Genomic DNA, 20,624 nt, shown 5'->3' with positions numbered 1-20,624 from the left:
TACAGGAGGAGCTACACAAGCTGGGCATTACTGTTTGCAATTCTAGAGTGCGAAGTAATCGATGAAAACTGTGAACAGAACTGAATTCAACATTTGGTATGACATTTCATCCTACAGAATTGAATTTCTATTAGTTATTTTTTTTATTTAGAATTCACCATCAACAGCATATTTACTAACCTTATATACTAGTCTTTTATGCAGTATTACATCAAAAGCCTTCCTGAAGTCCAGGCAGATTAAGTCTACTGCTTCACCCCTCTCAGCTCTCACTGTCATCTCCTCAAAAGAAGTTAATCAAATTTGTTAAGCATCATCTCCTCTGCATAAATCCATGCTAATAAATCAGTTCATCCCTGATTCTACAATGCCTTTCAGTACAGAATTCAGATTCAAATATTGACCAGTTTCTTTTTTTTAATACAGAATACAATGTTATTTTCTCTTTCCAGAGAAGTGCTTAAACTCTTTGTTACCTTTTCAAGACAGTACTGCTCAGAATTAAGCATTGTGGCAATTATTGCATTGGTAATGAACTAAAATACTTGCTGTTACTGCTTTTCAAGCCCGTTCTGCTTCCTTCGTGTAAATAGTTATTTCCCATGGCATCTCAGAACGGGAGAGTCAGACTGTTAACTGTACAAATCCCAAGTGGACAACAAAACTTTGGAATTTAACAGACATTGTTACACACAGAGGCAAAACTGTTAGTGAAAAGAAACAACCCAAGTCTACTTGAAGCCAGCACAGATGACACAAATTGAGTTACCAGCTGAAAAATGTGTTCTTGTTATTGAACCAGATCTAAAGCAATCTATCTCAAAAGTTAAAACTTTTGAGTATAATATTGCTTCAATGTTAGTTTGACCTCAGGTGGAGGATGCTTTTCTGTACAGCATAATGACTTCCTGCAAAGTAGATACACTAAAGCAAGGAGCCATTTATTAGCAGATTTGATTCCAAAAGATACCATGAAATTATCTACATATCATATTGTACCAATTAAAATAGACCTTCTGTGACAAAACCCAAACCCTGAGTGAACAGAGATCTACAATGAACTTCCAAACAAAACCAGAGATTCTAGAGGCTTCTTCAGAAGTATCTGATCCTTACAGCAGGAACACGCTTTACAACTGCCTACCTAAGCTCGTAAGAAATACTATAAAGGACAGATTTATTTAGTACTTTTTCCTGTTATTCATGTGGTACTTTTCAGGACATTTACTGACTAACTCCTTAGTGAGTAAGTTCAGCCTTGTGCTTGCCCTTATCCTTTACATGCAGAATGAAAACTTTAACTTTCACTGTCTCTCCCTCCTGCAACACTTAAGGAACAACTACATTTTCTTCCATATAGAATTCCGAAGTACGTGCTAAAAATGCCCAACAATAATGCCTCTATTTTGTAGTCTTGGATGATTAAGAACATACTACAATTCCTATATTCATTCCCCTACTGCAACACTGACCACATAATTCTTTTTAAGACATGCTTGATCAAACTACATCCCTTCCTTTCCCAAGTATCAACTCAAGTAAAAAAGCTGACAGACTCTCCTACCCAGATAATAATTTACTCAAAAAAATAATTTACTAAGTTAAAAAAAAAGGGAAAAATAAGCTGAATGTCACATCACTTTTTGTCCACTATAGCCCTCTACCTCTTATTCATATCAAACAGCTGCTCAAGCTCCATCTACTCCAGAACATATCCTCATAAAACACTTGACTGCATAAATGGGAAATAAAGATCAAAACATGCTCTAACTGGGCAACTAACTAAAGTCTTACATTGACATTAAAAAGTTGAGAGGGAATATTCCACATGGAATAAAGGCCCTGTGCTCACAAACAGAAACCTATCTTAAAGTGAAGCATCAAAGCCCATTTCTCAGCTTGCAGTTTGGGCTCTTAAAAAAAAAAATCAAGAACGGAAGAATCATAATTTAATATACTCACATGAAAAATATTAAAACTGTCTTCATACACACCTACCAAAGATTATTTAGACCCCACAGGATTCTTAAAGTGAGTTTTATAAAATATTATAATTAATTACAGATTAACTACATTGGGGAAAACTCACTTGCTTCCTGCGGGCCAGTTCTTCTTCTTCCCGTCGTTTCCTCTCATCTTCCTGCTGCCTCCTAAGTAGCTCTTCTTGTTGCCTCCGAAGCTCCTCCTGCCTTTTCCTCTCCTCTTCCTCTCGTTTGGCCCTCATTTCCACTTCTCTCCTCTCTTGCTCTAGCTACAATTCACATAAAACTATACTCAGATGCAGGTAACGTATTCCTACACCATTTCTTAGGGCAACTCTGCTGATATTATAGTAACAGCTTAATAGATGAAGCCTCTGACAGATGCTCTCCCTTAATTTCAATTTTGCCTATCAGCTGGCTGCCTACTGAGGTCAGATTCCTGAAACAGTCTAAAACAATTTTGGGTAAGTTTTGTTTGTAACAAACACCAGTTCTCTAGTCAGTCTTTCTACATCAGCTCCTCAAAATACCCTTTGACTTTGGAAGCAAGTAGTGAGTTGCTTTGCAGTCATCATAAAATAGTAATTTTCAGGAAACAGATAAAGTCATACAGGTTCAAACTCACAAAAATAATTAAATACTACAGTACATGTAGAATAACCATGGAAACAGGACTCTTATGATTCCCCAAGCCAGTTCTGGTGAAAATCACAAGGATTAGGAGTACAGCTACCTGGTCTCAACTCAGGGTTTGGCCTGACAGCTCATGATTTCAGTTTAAAACAGAGGTGGCTAGTGAAGAGGTTTTAATTGCAAATGTAGAACACAACCACTATTTCAGAGGTCAGTAGTACCTCCACAGTGATAATTTCCAAACAGCTGTCCACAAGGATTTCATAACTTGTTTTTATAAACCCTAATCTTTTCATGGTGTTTTCCATGAAAATCTAGTCAAAACCATCCATTGAAGAGCTCCATCTTCCACTGGCTCAAGAACCACAATTACATTGAAGAAGAGCAATCCCAACTTCTTAGAGTACAAAACAGTTTCTGACCTTTGCAGCCTTGGCCTTCTCGAGCTGCTGAAGTTGTTCTAGAGCTGGTCCCTGAGCTGCAGTATCAATGGGCAGATCCCAGACACTGCTTCCTTCCCAGACTAGATAGTGAAGAAAACAAACATTGACAAGCAAAAATAAGCACACGAACAAAACATAACTGAAAGGGGACAATCTTGTATATGCTGTTACTATGTTTTAGGAACTAAAATCACATTAAGACTTTTGCCTTAGTCAGTAGAGGGCCATCTTATCTTCCTGGAGAACAAGGCCTGTCCATGACTGAAGGAAGGATGGATTTCCTATGAAATTCCACAGAAGAACCAGCTATTCCAGCTCCTCCCATCAGAGCAGAATGTCCTTAAATAAAACAATCCCTTCAGATCTAGACTGCCCATAACCATAGCAAAAAATTACCATACTCTTCACCGCCCTCAAATGGAACTTCTACTTCAAGGCAAAGCAGGCTGATCCAGTTACACATCATGATGCAGAAATAATTTCACTTTACGTCAAAAAGGGAAGGATCATCTCAAAGATGCTGATTCTTAATGCATGGACTTTTCCCAAGAGACCTGACCCAGGCTAAGCACCTTACCTGTAGGCTGTGAAGCTGACTGAAGTTCCCATATTGAGCCAGTGTCCGGCACTGACACAGACCTTGTAACAGGTGGCATCATGTTCTGTTCAGATATTCTGTAATACCAACAGGAAGAGTCAACACGCCACTTCCAGGGAGAGGAGTGCTCTGAACACGCATGAGATTCAGTAACTTGTAACATACTGCTTTCCTTCCACACCTCTATTTAAAACAAAAATATGATGCGGACAACAGTAGTTGCTTGCAGAGTTCTTGCTGATCTCACCCCTGCTGTTAAGTTAAGGGCTAAGCTACAGTTTTGTATTAGTTGCTTAGAGGCCAGTTTGAGGAACAAGCATCCAGTACTGCAGAACCGGCAAAGCTCCTTGGTGACCAGCACAATCTATCTGTCAGACAGGTTAATTTCAACTCCTCATTTCCATAAACACTCTCTGAGGCAAAGATTACATATATAAAGAAGTACTCCATATCCTGAAACTGTTTCCTATTATTCTGAAACATACTCATATCCTTATTAGCATCTTTAACATATATAATCATAAAATATGAGCAAACTTAACTAGGACAGACAGCTAACAAGATTAAATTTTTGTTATATACAAACTAGAGTGCAGGAAGAACAGAATTCAGTTCAAGTTTGGGCTAGCTCACCTCATCTTCAGGGCCTGGAACTGTTGAAGGAGAATAGCGAGCTGCTGCTGCTGCTGGGATGAGAGGGCTGCCTTCTGCTGCTGAGCCAGCATCTGTGCATACTGTTGTCTTCAAAAGAGAAGCAGACAAATGGTATTTGTTCATTTATGCCCAATTTGCAGAGAGATGCATGCTCTGGGACTAATGCCCACTGACCTATATAATGTGCATGCTAAATACTAGAAGAAACCACAGAACAGGAGCTTGGCAAGAATCAAAATACAAGAATACAGCCAGTTGGCTCACATGACCAGAACCAGACTTCTCTTCACCCTCAGCTATGTCAACTGGCTATTACTGCCCCATGTTTCTCTTCTAAGCAACACTACTTTGCCTAAATTCTGTAAATTCTGTTAGCTCAAATTAATCTGGCTTTGATCACTGCCCACCTACAATCAGTCTCTTCCCCAGTAGGTCAAGGCATTGCCTAGTACAGGAGCAGACTCTTGCCTTATTCAGTCATAAGCTGACAATCAGTATTGAAAAACCATAATTATGACACACGCTTTCAGGATTCCCTGAAAAAGCAATCTATCTGACAGTGTTCTTTCCTTTGAGCTGCAGCAAAAAAGCTGTCAGGAACTGGCCATAACTGAACAACTGAGAGCTTTGGCAAAATGGATGACAAACTGCTTTGCCCAGCAGGACCTTCCACTGATCTTCAAAAAGCTGAGCAGCATACCAAATGTAAGTTCCACTTTCTCCATCTCCAATTCCAAAGATGTGTAGCTTTCTCCTGACATCAAAACAACTGAAGGTCATTACTAGGACATCTGGAATTCAGTCTGACCATGACAGCTACCTATAAAGCAAGTCTCACCAAACTAGCTATGTGTGACACTGGGAAGGACTATGAAAAGAGAGCCTGGGGCAGACACACTTCCCAAATCCTGTAGACTGTCAACATCTCTGGTGTTTGTGGAAGCAGCTACTGCTGTTGGAGGTGAAGCTCTCCCAGCCCCATTGCCCAAGAAAATAATGACAAGCAGTTGAAGCCAGATGACTAAAAATGCAGAGCAGAACACAGCCACTGGAAGATCACAGGAAGTCTTACTGTATTAAAAGATGCTGATACTGCAGGTGCTGTATTTGGATCAGAGCCAACTCTTGCTGTCTAGTCAGTCGCTCTTGGTCCAGCTCACCCTGTGTTTAGGGATAAAACAATCTTTTTCAATAACATATATACTAAAAGTAGTAGATAGCAAATACAAGTGATGTAAAAGTTGTATTTTTACCAGAAAAAATTCAAAAACCAGAAAAATACCAAGATCAGATTTACAAAGCCTGTGAAATACACGTATCAGAGGGCCTAGCCTCCCAGCCACACCAAGCATTTTTAAATTACATGTCCTTTCTACTCTTGCAAAAGTAATCTAACACCAAGTTCAACTTTGGCACTTGGAGCACCTGCAATTCCAAGACAGAGTAGGTGACACCTAAAAAACTCAATTCCCGCTTGTTAGAGAACTGTTTGAATATTGTAACTATCACATAATTACCAGATGCGGAAGTGGTGCTGGGCCTGGAGTGAAGGGAACCCTGCCCCACATTTTCATGATGTCTCCAAGTGGCTGGAAAGTCTCGTCACAGGCTCTCTTCACCAACAGGGACATCGTAAAATATCCAGCCTGGAACCACTCTGCCATCTCCTGATTACTGAACGGACCTGAAATCACATTAACCAACACACGTTGTGGGGAAGGAGAAGCAAGGCCAGGTTCAGCATGTTGGAAACAAGGAACTGGCTAAGGTCATACAGTGCCCAGCAACAGGCATTCTTGTCTGCCTCACCCACTCGTGAGGACACTACTCATCCAAGGCTGGAGTCCATGCACATCTCCACAGGGGCTACAGCACTGCCCCACAGTCTCAGGAAAAGTGCATGATGGCTTTCACCCTGCCTTAGAGGGAGACAGATCAGCTCTGGGGTGAATGCCAAGCAGCCACAGTGGTGTGGGGCTAGCACCCCTGCTATCCTCCGGCAGTGCTTACTGCTTCAGGCTCACAGCAGCAGCAGCTTCCACTCTGGAGCTCAGCAGTACCTGCTGGCTGACAGTGCTCAAACCACAAGTGCTGCTTTTCCACAAGCACTGCACAGATAATTAAACAATCTTCTGCAATCTTCTGCTTCAACTCTTGCCTTCAAACCAGAGGAACTCTCATGTTTTACAGAAGTTTTGCTTCTGGAACTCAGCAGATAAATAGATCCACCTCTAGTGAACAACTGTATTTTTTAAGATACTGAGGATCCAGTTTCTTTCCTTTGTAAAAATCTACCCTTTTCCTTCTCTTCCTCTTTTCTGAGAAAGATTTCAGTCATTCCCTTCAGAGGAGGGCCCCATTAGCAATTTTGCATATTCAAATACATACAAAACCAGTATAAAAATATTATTTAACCAAGTAAGGACCACAGAAGTCAGTTTCACAAAACAGCTTCTGAAGAGCAGGAACATTCTGTAACCCTTGCCTTCTCTGTAAGGAGCATCTCTAGAAGGCAATTCCTCCTAGGGGATATGAAACCACAAAAGGCCCAAGAAAAAAATAAAAATGTGGAAGTGTTTACTTTTTGATGTCACATTGAAGTACTTAATCCAACAACAAAAATATTTAGATTATCACTCAGCAATAACACCAAGCAATGATTGACATACACTAAACAAATGAAAACACTTTGTGGTTTAACATTCTCTAAACTTAAAGGGATGAGAAGAAAATCCTAAAGATGTGTAATACCTGCAGACAAGAGATTTACACAGATCCCACAAATAACACCCCTACCAATCCTATCTGGAGTTCACAGCTGAGAAATGATTCACACTACACAGTGTGAAGTACAGCAAGAAAGGAATTCACTGTTTAACTGCACTTTTGGGAAGCAGATAAGCAGCTGCTAAAACAGAACCCTGAGACTTTCAAAAGAAAAGTACCTTCTGAAAGCAAAGATTCAAGTATCTATATGAAAGGCCTGCTCCATATTTAATAAAAATAAAAAAAAAAATCTTAAGCAAAAATTGAAAGCAGGGAGCAGTTCCTATATATTATATGAACTAACAACACAGTGGCTGCAAGCACAATTTAAATTGAGATTTTGCACAAGCATGGGCTGGTGGAAACTTGATTCCTCTTCGCCCTCAATTCTAAACAAACCACCCTCCCTGACTATTCCATGTCTTCAGGCTGAGTCTAGAAATCTGATTTCAAGGTTTTTTTGTATATTCTTTACAACAAGCTACTTGAGTGGTCACATTCCTCATCTGTTTTCACTGTTATCTGGAAATCTGAGTAACTACTGGCATGTGAAATAGGTTTTAGTCTAACCTAATTTACAGAAACATGAAGTAATGGCAAACTTCAGCCACGATATAAAGCACAGTTCTGGACATTTGGCCTGCTGAGCTCATGGGGGCAGTGATGGGTTGAAGATATTTTCAGAACTTAATTCTAAAATGGTAAATTCCCTGTACTGCTTTTGTAAAAATAGGCACCAGAATCTGTTGGTGGTAATTCTGTGAAGAGCTCTTTAACAATTCTGTGAAACAAAAGAGGAAGTGTAAATGGCACAGACCTACCCTGAATTTCTCCTTGTGGATCTTTGTAGTACCACTTCTGCATGGCTTCATGGAACAGGGGCATAGAGGAACCCTTTGCTCTGTGCTCTTGGATTTTTGCTGCTAGTCTTTCATCATCAAGGGCACTGTCCTGCAGATATGCCACCATTTTTTCTGCTTGCTGCAGGAGACATCAAAACCAGCAAGAAATATGAGTTAAATGGGAGCTTAGATTTGAAAATGACCGTACCAAATACAACCATGTTGTGCTACCCAGTGCTCCAGGAACGACAAGCAGTCCCAGGACAGGAGTGACTGCTACACAAATCTGGAGCTCTGTCCACCACACTCATCAGGCAGAATCCTGAACAAGCACAGTTCACCTGCTTGCAAAAGCTTTAGAGCAACTTGCTAAGGATGTCCATGCAGCACCACAGTGAAAAATGAAACAGGCATGGGAGCATGAGCACAAAGAAGGCTCTACACTTCAGCAGTCACTAGTTTCATCAACACAGTGCTGTAATTCACTTACAGGATTTTTGGTTGGGTTTTTGCTTGTTTGATGGTTTATTTGTGTGTGGGTCTTAACAGACATATATAATTTCTCAAAGCAAATGATAATAAGGCTCCTTGACAGTGATCATAAGCATTACAGTCTCTAGCTCTTTAACACAGGGTATGGTATCCTGATCCATAAAAATACAAAAGACTGCATTATTTGCCAAAAAAAAACCCAAAAACCAAAACAAAAAAAACACAGAGAAGCAGCTTTCAGTACACACTGTGGAGTGTAAAGTTTCAGCTGCATTTCTGATTTTATGGGCTTCAAATGTTTTTTGCATTCCACATTCCTCCAGTCTCATGATTGTCAACAACAAAGGAATTAGAAAAATTCTACCTGCTCTAGGTGTTTGAGGCCCTCTTCATCATCTGGGTCAGTGGGAATGTTGCCCATGCCTGGAGCAGCTGTAACAGGTGTTTGAACTGGCCGCAGAGCAGGATTTGAATTGGAAACAGGAGGAGGAAGATGAGCAGAAGCAGCTGTGTCTGCAGAAATCTGTGGCAAAGGTTGAGCAAGAGAAGCCAAATCTAAAGAAAAATGTTAAAGTTAGTTCATTACCTTAAACATAAATGACAATTGCTTTTAAGAACTTAATGCAGAGAATATTCAACTACTCAAATTTAGCACCAAAACACTAGTGTTATCAGATCTTACTACTGTATGTACTGCTTACAGCATAGGCACTCAACCTAACTTCAAGGAACAAACAATTAGTTCTATCAATGCAGAACTCGGCACATTTGAGCATATCCCATTTCCTGGCCACACACATTTCTCCAGACTATTCTGCTGCACCACAGTGAGGCACATCCACAACTAGCTCATGTTTCTCTGGACCGCATTTCAGTGTGGAGTACCAATGCACTGAAAGCATTTGAGATGGCATATCCAACAAATCCTGTATTTATAGACCAGTTGGTGAATTCCGGCTTTCCATCACCATAATCCAGTCCTTGCCTCTTTTAAGGGTCTAGGATTACTCACAGTGAGTAATGGAAACTTACTAAATTTATCTGTCAGGTTTATTACCTTCCCCTCTGTTGGGCATTTTGGCTGACAATGTATTCTCCACTCGACTCTCTTTATCTTCTGTTTTTTCTGTTCTTTCTGGCACAGTCTCTTCCTTCCTTTCAAATAGGTTTGTCTGCAGTGGGTCTGGAGGCTGGGACTTTGGTGGGGTGTCCGACCTGGCAGCTGGAGATGATGCCTGAGCTGCTTCTTCCACTGCTTCTGTAACAGGGCACAGTTCTAAGTAACTGAATTACAGGAAATCTACACTGACAGCTGCAGAAGTCCCCCTTACCTGCCACTACTCTTTCTGTTTTCTCCCCCTCTTTCTTGGTCTTTTCATGATCTTTGGCTTCTTCATTGTGGCTCCCTTCAGAATCAGACCTTTCTTCCCCTTCCTCCACAGGCCGGAAGTCCATCTCCTGTTCCTCTGGTATTGGCTCCTTCTGCACTTTCTGCAAAGTCAACACAACCATCCATAACCCACCTGACATCACGGGACATTTGCGCCAAGTGACCCAAGGGCCCAAAGCAGCTTTTCACCTTTAAAGAGAGAAATGCTCCAGAGGAGTCAAACGTGCCCATTTCTTCCTCTGCATCCTCCAAGCACCACTCAGGGAGACTGTCCCTGTCGTCGTCCATGCTGCCACTGCCGCAGCGCACGCGGCGATAGCCCCGCTCGTCATCTCGGTCCCGGAAATCAAACTCGAATCTCCGCCGTCGCTCCATGTGCTCCCGCCAGCCTGCGGAATGAGGGCCGTCTAAGGCAGGGAAAGGAGCTTTACCACACGGTCCTGGGGCAGTGCTCGTGCAACGGGGGGAGGGACACTGACAGCAATTCAGAAAGCCCCTACATGGTACAGCCCACCTATGAACAGGCAACTTCAAGGACAAGGCAAAGAAATGGATCATCTTGCCAATAAGCAGAAGACTTTCAAATATTGTCCACTGTATATCCTCATTAAAAATTCTGGAATAAACATTAAAAACCACATAAGGCTAAAAAACCTCAGCTACAAAATCTAGAACAGGCACCAAAATAGGACAAGCAACACTAGTTGCCAATTGAACTTACTAGACATCACTGAATTAAGTCTTTTTTGTCACCTTTACAAGTGTAAGATTTTGTATTTTCCTTCAGGAACTCTGAAGAAGTCACATCTTAAACAGAACACCCCTGATTTTGCCTCTTGCCCTCAGATATGCTTTTATGCATATACACAAAAAACGGAGTGACAGCTGTTCAAATACCTTTGAAAGAACTGGTCAGTTTCCTGAAAGTTTTTTTTTTTTAGCCGTGGAATACCAAAACTTGGAAAGGTAAGAAGTGGGAGAACTTTCCCAATTCATGTATAAACTTCATATTCAAAAGACACCTTCATTCACCCAAGCTTCAAATGCTCCGAGTGCAATAATGTTATTCAAGCTGTAAAGAACTGGCTGCTAAGGAAAACAAATTGGGAGTGAAAGGACTGTACAGAGCTCTCCACGCAATACAAGCCGTCTTTATCACAAAGGTGCAAAGCAAAGGCACCTTAGTGCTTTTCATGGTGGCTGCTCTTTACTGGATTAAAAAAAAATAAAGTAAATTCTTTTTTTTGCTCCAAGAATCTGTGCGCCAGAATCAGCGCAGCCTCACAGTACCAAATGTCTACCAAAAAGAATTAAAAATCCTCCACAGTAAAGGGGAGAAATGTGTTCCTGTTTCATGCATGAAGAATGTTTCCACACAGACCTTAATATTTTAACTATTAATATTACCCATGCAAAAAATCCATGTTTGTCTCACAAATACAGGAAATGTAAAACAAACTTGTTCCAGAAACTTTATGACCTTCAATCTTAGATTTTACCAAGAAAACACAAATGTTAGACTTTTACAAGGCCTTCACTATTCCATACGTGCTTATTTGCAAATAATTCCACTGGATAACTTAACCTATGCTTCTAGTTATGCCTCACAAAGAAAGCAGTATGAAACCATCAAATCAATATTCTGAGGCAATCTTTTTAATGCTACTAAGGAAAGAAATTTATGTGTGCAAGGTAGTTGACAACCAGACAGCAATTTCTGATTGAACAGACTGCCCCTCACTACAAGCATCAATGCCCATGTCAGGGCTCCCAGCAGGGGGACAGAGCTGTGGCCTGAACCTGGCAATGCCATAGTGTATGGATTAACAGCTCTGCCTGTTTGCTACCCTAGTGCTAACAACAGGCTGAGCCATCTCTTCTTCAGCTCTCTTTTGTGTGTAATAGGAAAACTGAGTATTAAGAACTTCCTACACAGCCTTAAATGGGCCATCTAGAGACCCTGCACTGAGAGGAGCCTCTCTTTTTCCACAGTTCACAAGCCAATACCAGGCACGAGCTCATCATCGTGAGACGCAGAAATGTGGTTTTCGAAGGTGAATTCTAAGCATTTTTTTAAGCCCAGGTATCTTCAAAGTTCAAATTAAGAACCATTTAGTCTGCTTGCAGAGATTTTGTCACACCACCTTTTACAGCTCCCACATTTTCAGAGCTATGTGGAGAGGCAAAAAGACATAGGAACAGCAGACTCACACCCTTGTTTCTTAGTAACAAAATGTGCTTGGTGCTTGTAAAAGCCCAGTTAGAATGTAGGCCATAATTCAGGTCTGAAATGTCAGGCTGCCAACCTTTTAAAGCAAGCCGAAAGTAGAGATAAACCCGGATTCTTACCTGATGTTTTTTAAACAACAGTTAAGACACAAACACAGCTTTGAGTTCAGCCCTATACTATCACTAGGAAGTAGTTACATGTTCAGTGTGTCAAATGTAGAGACAATCTTAAGTTTAATTTATCCCTTGCAATTTATAGTGACATTGTAGGCAAAAGGACTACTGGCTGCTTCAAGAAATCCAAGAACACATTAGACTTACTAATAGCTATTTCTCTCTTAAAAGTTATATTCTCTAACTCAGCAGTGAAATTTTCAATATCTACTAAAACAATACTAAATACTAAACTGAACACTTAAAAGAATAGTACACTTTTTCGGGCATATATTATATATAAACCTAGTTCTTTGCTCAATTTTGGAACAAGATTCTCCCATGTACTTTAGTTGCTTCACAGCATTTAAGAAATGCAGGGAACAATGCCCAAAAATTCAACTTGAGTTGAATAGTAGCACCTGATTCTGAAAGTGGAGCGAATCAAGCTAAATTTGAAAAGCCTTTCAAATGAAGAAGCAACTAAAGAATCTTTACACAAGAGTACAGCCTAATACCTCTCTCAAATGCTTTTCAGGAAAATGACCAATTTGAAGAGCTATTTAAGAAAAGACACAAAATCATATCAAAAATTCTAGGCAAGAAAAACTTATTCCTATTTCTTAAGGCTGACTTGGTAACCAAAGCCATGAACATGTATAGATCAGTCTATAGTTATTTTGAGACCAAAACAGTTTTATGTTTCTGACAAATTTAAAAGGGCAATTGCTGGTATGAATGCAAGAACTGGAACAACAAAAAGAGGGGTGGTTTAGACATTCTAAAACATGGTTAAGAATTAAAAGGAAAAAGCACCAGAACATCAAAGCAGCCAGTGAATCTAAATCTGTGATCACACTCTTCTAGTAGATATTAAAGCCAGTGTAAGGATCCTAGCAGGGAGTACACAGAGCCAAGCCACAGGAAGAACCAACTAAACAAATGACTACAGTCATCTGAAGACATTTCTCTATTTTTAGCAGGATATATGACTATACTATTACCTAACATCAGAATAAGTACAAAGAAGTAGTTTAAGCCATGCCAATTTGGGTTAAACTCATTGTTTACAGCAAAAATGTGATTTAAACCATTTTGATCGTTCTGTGGCTACTACTGAGAGAAGAATTCAAATACAGGCTCTGATGAAAGCTGAAACTAGGACAACACAGCTGTAATCTCAGGCCATCTCAAAATTAGCAACTTTTCTGCAGAGTCACGTAAATCTTTCAACAGGCTTTCAACAATACATGCTAAAACTAACTCGTAAGGGAAGTTCAGTTAATTTCTACTACACTGAAAATTCAAATAAGCAGTAATATTTTCCATGACAGAAATGAGATGAATTTTCAAAACCTTCCTCAGAGCATCCAAAAAAGTTCAAGACCTGAATGAACCTCTGAACTTTGAGGTCTATGCTCCCTTTTAAGCTAAAGCATGCAGGCTGGTAGTCACAGAACACTCCACTCCTGAGTATCATGCTGCATCATGAGGTAGCTGGCCTGATGTCATCTCAACTAGATAACAAAGCAGCAGTGTCTGATCAACAACTGTGACCAAACACTGGGGAAAAGAAAATTATATTCTTCAAAATTTGCCTTTTTGCCTTGCTCTAAAATAGAAAACATCTGATGATAAATCAAGCCTTGGGCTTGCTGCTGAATTTTAGTACAATAGAACAGCTGTTTGAGAGCAGAGTTATACACAGCTGTGAAGAAGGCTCAGAACAGAGGTGATGGCTGCTCACAACAATAACCACACTGAAAGTCTGGGATGTTGAAAAGGGCAACAGAGCCATTAAAAGAGCAACTGGGACTTTTTTTTTTATTGAAGAGAATAAGTTGTCCATCTCAGCCTCAACAATGTCCTGTGCTCTCTTTGCTTTTCTATCAAGTTTAGCGTGGAGCAAAGGAGGCTCAAGCCAGGGGACCTTATATCACCTTCTCGAACTACCAGAAAGAAGGTTTAGATTGGGCATTAATAGCAATTTCTTCACTGAAAGGGATGTCAAGGATTAGTACAGATGCCCAGAAAATTGGTGGAGGCCCCATCCCTGGAGAGATTTAAAAGCCATGTCAATGTGGCACTTGAGGATATGACTTAGTGGGTCAATGGTTGGACTCAACCACCTTTAAGCTTTTTTCCAAACTTAACAATTTTATTATTCTGTGACGATGTAATAGTAGAAGAACCTAATCCTCTCCTAGTACTCCAGAAGCCTTCTGTAGCCAAAAGATAGCCAAACCCACGATCCCACACTACGTATGACAGGAAGCTTTTCCAAAGAGAAGGGGGAAAAAAAAAAAGTAATATGTTTCAGTCCTTCTACTAAACTACCAAGCTCTGTTTTGTATTTCTCCTGCAATTCCAGCAATGCAATGCTGGAAAGCAAGTGAACAGACTTGTCCTGTCAGGCCCAGGAAGGGGAGAGTGAAACCAAACACATGCCTAAAATTTACTGAGACAAGATATCCTGTAACTAACTACAAAACGTGTAGAGCAACATATTTTGAGATTTTCCAAGGATGCTTCATGGCATTGCCAACACATCTGGAAAACCAGGAAGAGGTCAATGACCAGAATGGTTTAATGTCAGTGTCACTCTGCAGCCTTAAGTATGCTGTCTAATGTGGGTGATTTCTATCCCCTCACTGTCATAGCCACAAAGAAACAGTACTATTAAAAACCCCTTATTTTACCAAGTACATAGACATCTAGAGCACAATACCTACAAGTGCACACCTGAAAAGCATTGTTCCCTTAAACATGTAAGGGTACTGAAGATGCTAAAAGGAAAACAAAAGGCACAATTTTATGCTAATCATTTTGTGACCTGCACATGCCAGAACAGTATTTAATGACCAAAACTACATGAACCTATTTTTGCCCTGAACGTGGCACCTCCCTCTCCTCATGACCTCTGCCCTCTCTCTGTACCACAGCTGCATGTTTGCCCAGCTCTGCTCTCACCTGGACTGTGAGGACGCCACCTCTCCCCATCCCTCCGTGACCCAGCCAGTCGCCAGCCTCCATCCTCATCTTCCCCATTCTGTTCCTCCCTGAAGATGCGCCAGTTCTCGCTCTCAGAGCGTATAAATTCGTGTTTCCTCCCCGCAGTCACTGTCCCACCTTCCTCAAAGTTTGGTCTCACTGCAAAGAAAACACAGGCCAGTGAACATGTGTCCTGTCTTCAGAAACACAGAAATACAAAAAGGTTGAAATCTTGCTCCCTAGGAGGCAAAAATGCACCAGAAGTGGTTATAGGAACCTAGGAGAGGAATGGAAATTCAGGAAGGAAACATGAGGGATTTAAAAAATCCAGATCCCTATGTACCTTGGGATGGAAAGATAAAAAATAACAAAACCAGAAGGAAGCAAAGCATACAAGCAATACGAACATGGATAGGAAACACAAAGGAGGAAAAGGCAGTTTAAGAGATCTAGGTAAACCGAATAGAAAGAAGGCAAAAGTGTGCAGAGAAAAAGAATAAACTGCTTTATCATGAAGTGTCTCAAGCTAAATGGGAGCATAGTGCAAGCGTTACAATAAACCAAACACATTTCCTACTTCTGTAATAAAAAAAATAGGTGAGATCTATTTATTTAATCCAGCATACAGCAGTCTTACTATTAAAAAACACTGGAAATTTAAGGTAGGATTGAGGAATAAAAAAGAAAAAACTTAGCAATGTTAACATTATACTGTGAATCCATCTTCTGGAGAGCCAAGGTCAGTGTACGAAGGGCTAGAAGCAATTATGACTGAGCTGGAGGATAAGACTACTAGAAGTTTAGGAGATAGGATAGCCTTTTAGTTCCCAATTTACATTATGTTATATTTAAAACAAAACATAAAATCCTCAAGTACTTAGGTAGGGCAACCTTTTCAAAAAAGGATGATGTATCTATGTTTATGAAAAGACTCCATATTATACACCAAGATTTCTACATCATACAGCAATATGCCAAGGCTTAACACAGATAGTTTCACTGCCGGCTTGCCCTGACAAGATAACCCATCACTGAAGTAAGTTTCTTCAGCTGTGTAGCACCAGAATTCTCACAGGAACCACATTTCCCCACTGGTACTATTACCCAATGTTAACCTGAAACTGTGGTGTTATCTATAAAAAGAAAAAAGTTTTCAACTACTAGAGAAAGCTACACTGAATCTTCCTTTTTAAGAGTCCTAAAATCCAAAATTTAAGATGTTATTTGGTGAAGTCTGTTTAGCATGCCTGCTTTCTTAGACAGGACAAACAAAAGAAAGCATGATCATGTACTAACACTCCTAGGGTGGAAAGAGACATTTTTAAGAATTTACTTTAGGAAGCATAGGAGAATGCTTTCTTAGCACCAGGCAATTTTTTCAGTCATTGAAAAAGATGAGAAAACAAAGAAGATCTGAAATTCTGTGGCATATCAGGTTTCTGTTAAGAACATGAAAATTCTTCCTGCTAGAAATACTGCACTCTGGAGACAGGAAGCACACACTGACTCTCTGCTTTGCATGCACCTTGGAGAAAAACTGACATCCCTTCCCCACCATCTCAAAACACCTTTATCTTCCTCCAGCTCCAATTTTTTTGGAATACCTTTCCCTATTGTTTATCCCATATTGTTCCTATATGAAGAGCTAAAGCACGCTGGCTAATTTCAAGTCCAGTACCTAATTTAAATTAAATTAAATTTAGTTAAGCACCAGCACCAACAGGCAACGTCATCTATAACACAAGTATAACCCAGTTACACCTTTACTTCACTGAAGGGGACATCTGGCTGAAGATCACTTCTGTATTTGCTGAGCTTTGAGAATCAAACAAAAAAATATAAAAATCTGAAGACTGTATTTTGGGGGGGTCTCTGGTAAGATCCCAAATAAAATTACTGGAGGCTCCTCAACTCCCTTCATTTGGTAAGTGTGATGCTGGCAACTTCATTTATCTGGAGGGGATAAATCTCTGCAGATGAAGGTCAAGACACATTCTGTTTTCCCACACTTCATGGAAAAGACAGGAAAATAACAAGCCAGACAAAAATCTAAGTCTGGGAATTTTTTCTTTTTTTTATTTTAAAATTTTAGGTATCTAAAAATATAATGCAGACTATGGTAAAAAAAGTCCAGGGAAGCCTCTCATCATTGCTTCTTGGATGGGCTTCCCATAGTAGAAAAGCAGAAAGCAAACTACAGAGCCGAGTCAGCTGGAAGTAAAACACAGAGAGAGGTGCACAGGAGAGAGCACAGGGGAGCCTAATTCCCAGACAACAAGGCAAATGCCTTATTCTTTCTGAATTTATTTTTAAAATGCTACAAAGAGGAAGAGAGAGATACAATTTTTTTCATTTTGCAGCACAAGACATTAAATTTTCTATTACTAAAACAGTTACCAAAAGAAGTTATTCAAATCACTATTTTGAGACATGGGAAGTAACATTTTTACAGATTTATCTATTGTTTTAATAAAAACTCACAGCTGTTACTTGACACTTATTCAGTAACATTAATGTGAGAGATTTTAGACTCTACCAATTAATGAAAAAAAAGGGATGTCCTTCCTGTCTATTGTAGGTTCAGTTGATTCTGGAGACTGCTCTTCAACACAGACAAGCTCTCAGCTCACAGATTCTGTTCCACTCTTCCAAAAACATTTAGGAAAAAAGGTCAGTTAAAGAAAACTGTGAAGTCTGCTTTGCCACTGTATATCCAGGTTTTAGCTCCAGTACACATCTACTCATGTTACAGGCAAACCAAGGCAACTCAGGTTCTGTTATTCCTTAGGACAGCAGATTTTGTTCCCAAGAACTGAACTATCAAAGTCAGGTTTTGTATGCTGAACTTGCAGAAAATGGGGCTCGAAACATTTCTCTATAGAGATTATAAAACGTCAAAAACTGTTTGCCAAGATTAGACTTAAGTGGGATCCTACCCCTCTTTTGATTTTAAATTCTATGGCATTAGAAATATAGAAATGAAAAAGAAATCAAATATAAGGAGTCAGTATTATATTCATGTGAGAATATATATATATATATATATATGAGATCACCTGTGGTTCCAAAACCTTTCCAAACACAGCAGCACTCCAGTGTGTCACATCAGAGACTGTTCTGATGCCGCATTCAGTGGAATTAAGAGAAAAAAAATGCAGCGTCTCATGACATATTTCAGATTTCTGTGGTACTAGGACATCATAGCAAGCATCACTCAAAGAACAAGTTATGTGTCCAAACAGGTCTGGCATTAGATGATCCTGAAGATTAGACAGACCAGCCAAGAAACTAGTTCTTTACAAACACAAACCAGTCACAGGTAAAGGACCAGAAAAATCAAGCTACACAAGTGACAAAAAGACTATAACAAAATTAATACAGGAATATTCATACAGATTATGTGAAAATTCCAAAGTCCCAACATATTCTTTGTAAACTGTTTCTAGATTTGAGAACAATCGTTTCAGCTGAAATGACTTAGATCACAGAGTCAGGACTTGGCAGTGTTTTAAGGATGAAAAACTAAAATGCAATCTATGGTTTTGCCTTGGACTAATTGACTGGACTTCCTGAAGAGAAGGAGCAGTAAAAGGGCACCTCTGTTCAGGCCTGTCACAAAGCCAGCAATGGTGTTTACAGAAAACTTCAGAGAGTCGGGTGGTATCCAGCCAGAAAAGCCTACAGCTGTGCAACACTGATTTGAAGGAATACTGACTGTGGAGAACAAGACTGGATTTGAGGATGTGGCCCCATGGCAGCGCATTTATGAAGAGGACTTACTAACAGAATGGCAAATAACTTCTGTTCTCCAGGCTGTCAGCCCACGTTTCCTACGCCATGCTCACTGTCTGGAGAGAATAAACAGGAAAGCGATGACTGACAGCACTGCTGTTTACAGAGGGGCAAGAACCAGGAGAGGCTATTAAGTACTTTAACTTGTTCTCTCTGCTGCCTCCTGTACAATTCCTCAAGAGGAAGATAAAAACCTTTGCAGGCAGTGTTTTTAAAGGATCTGAAATAACTTTGCTTAAATGTGTAATTTTTTAGTTTATTTCACAGAAGAATAAATGCCCTTAAGATGATGCTTCTAGAGAAGGACTACCTTCTCATTAGAACACTACTGGACATGCCAGGACCACCAAAGGAATACAAATACCATGAAGTGACTCCCAGTGACAGATCAGAAGTTCTGAATCCCATTTCTAGCTTCAAATTTTTAATCTCTCTGCAGAAGATATCAATTTCAAAAGGTCTCAAAAATATACCAAATATAACTCCATATTTTTTTACTAAATTGGCCATTATCTACTGTCACCAGTGTGAGTCAATAGATTCAAAGGAATTTTCAAGAGTTCAATTCCATAACACACCAGAAAAACACACACTGTACTTTATTTCACCTGGTTACAACTGTATAAAATTTCCAATTCATTCAGCTGAATTAGGTTAGAACACCAGTGAGCACATAGCATATTATTTCTACAGTTCAAAAGATGGTTTCTAAGAAATACTGTTTGAGTCACAAGTAGGATTTTGGTTTAAGTGAGGCTGCGTGCAGTGGAGGGAAGGGTGAAGGGCAAGTCACACTGTCCTAACAGCCTTGTCACACTGGTGGGAGTCCCCTGGCACTACATTACTTGCCCTGGTTCTCAAAGTCACAATATGCCTATCAATTTTCAGTGCCGTGCCTGAACATGTATTAAAACGTTCCATACTAATGAAGCAAAAAATTAATGTTTTGCAATTTAGGGTTGGGGGAAGGTTAAAGAAGAAAAAATAGGGAGGATTTTGTTTCCTAAGCAGGAAAGTCTACATTAATGATTTTCCCAGCAGGCCTTCAGTAGTTTTACTGCAAACAACCACAGCCTTTGTTTCTCAGATCCTCTTACATCTGACGTTTGGTCAAAGCCCTCACATCAGCAGCTCACCAAGGGATAAAAAAAAAATTAAAAAAAAGGGAACCAGTACTGTGTTCCAGAGCTGTCCTCAGAGCTGGTCCAGCAGGGAAGCACACACTGACCACTCTGCACGGCTGCCTGCTCAGACATACTCTCAACAGCTCCTCTAATTTCATGAGTGAAAGAGCAAACAGCTTAAGCAAAAGTGGTTTCATCTGCTGCATGGAATCAGCAAGCCACCTAATCTGCCTTGTTTCATTCCTAGGCTTTAGCAAAATCCTGTGATTAATTCCATGTTTTCACAAAGGAGCAATGTGGAGATGAAAATGGCCAGGTCTACATTTTCTGAGCAGCATTAGACTGCAATTCAACAACACTGTCCTGTGACCACAGGCTGCACCATGAACTGCACCCACCTTTCTATTAATGTTCCAGAGCTTGGGACCTAACAGGAAAGAAGTGGAGCAGCAGTGAGACACAAGAGTGTCTCTCTTCACTCAAACAGTAGTTGACACTGGTTAGAGAAAAGGTATCAGTGAACAGTGTAGGTTTT

At 40.1% G+C, this 20,624-nt stretch overlaps 1 protein-coding gene across 33 annotated transcripts in view; it reads right to left on the bottom strand.

The window, feature by feature from the left end:
* Nucleotides 1-20,624, bottom strand: part of GIGYF2 (GRB10 interacting GYF protein 2) — a 73,018-nt gene that overhangs the window by 11,251 nt on the left and 41,143 nt on the right. For 4 of the 33 annotated variants that reach the window (XM_086844445.1, XM_086844447.1, XM_086844448.1 and 1 more), the window contains 13 exons: nucleotides 15,153-15,332; nucleotides 9,990-10,207; nucleotides 9,742-9,901; nucleotides 9,468-9,668; nucleotides 8,775-8,965; nucleotides 7,898-8,057; nucleotides 5,828-5,994; nucleotides 5,383-5,471; nucleotides 4,290-4,397; nucleotides 3,636-3,733; nucleotides 3,038-3,138; nucleotides 2,090-2,251; nucleotides 181-282 (listed from right to left, as the gene is read on the bottom strand). In XM_086844445.1, the coding sequence (XP_086700571.1) occupies nucleotides 181-282; nucleotides 2,090-2,251; nucleotides 3,038-3,138; nucleotides 3,636-3,733; nucleotides 4,290-4,397; nucleotides 5,383-5,471; nucleotides 5,828-5,994; nucleotides 7,898-8,057; nucleotides 8,775-8,965; nucleotides 9,468-9,668; nucleotides 9,742-9,901; nucleotides 9,990-10,207; nucleotides 15,153-15,332 (1,937 nt within the window). The remainder of the gene's footprint in view (nucleotides 1-180; nucleotides 283-2,089; nucleotides 2,252-3,037; nucleotides 3,139-3,635; nucleotides 3,734-4,289; nucleotides 4,398-5,382; nucleotides 5,472-5,827; nucleotides 5,995-7,897; nucleotides 8,058-8,774; nucleotides 8,966-9,467; nucleotides 9,669-9,741; nucleotides 9,902-9,989; nucleotides 10,208-15,152; nucleotides 15,333-20,624) is intronic. The other 29 variants (XM_086844446.1, XM_086844452.1, XM_086844451.1 and 26 more) reach the window with 13 other exon arrangements.

The sequence above is a fragment of the Cyanistes caeruleus genome, chromosome 10 (assembly GCF_971803275.1).
Source record: "Cyanistes caeruleus chromosome 10, bCyaCae1.hap1.1, whole genome shotgun sequence".
NCBI classification, from domain to species: Eukaryota; Metazoa; Chordata; class Aves; order Passeriformes; family Paridae; genus Cyanistes; species Cyanistes caeruleus.
This window is presented reverse-complemented; position numbering and strand designations above follow the sequence as displayed.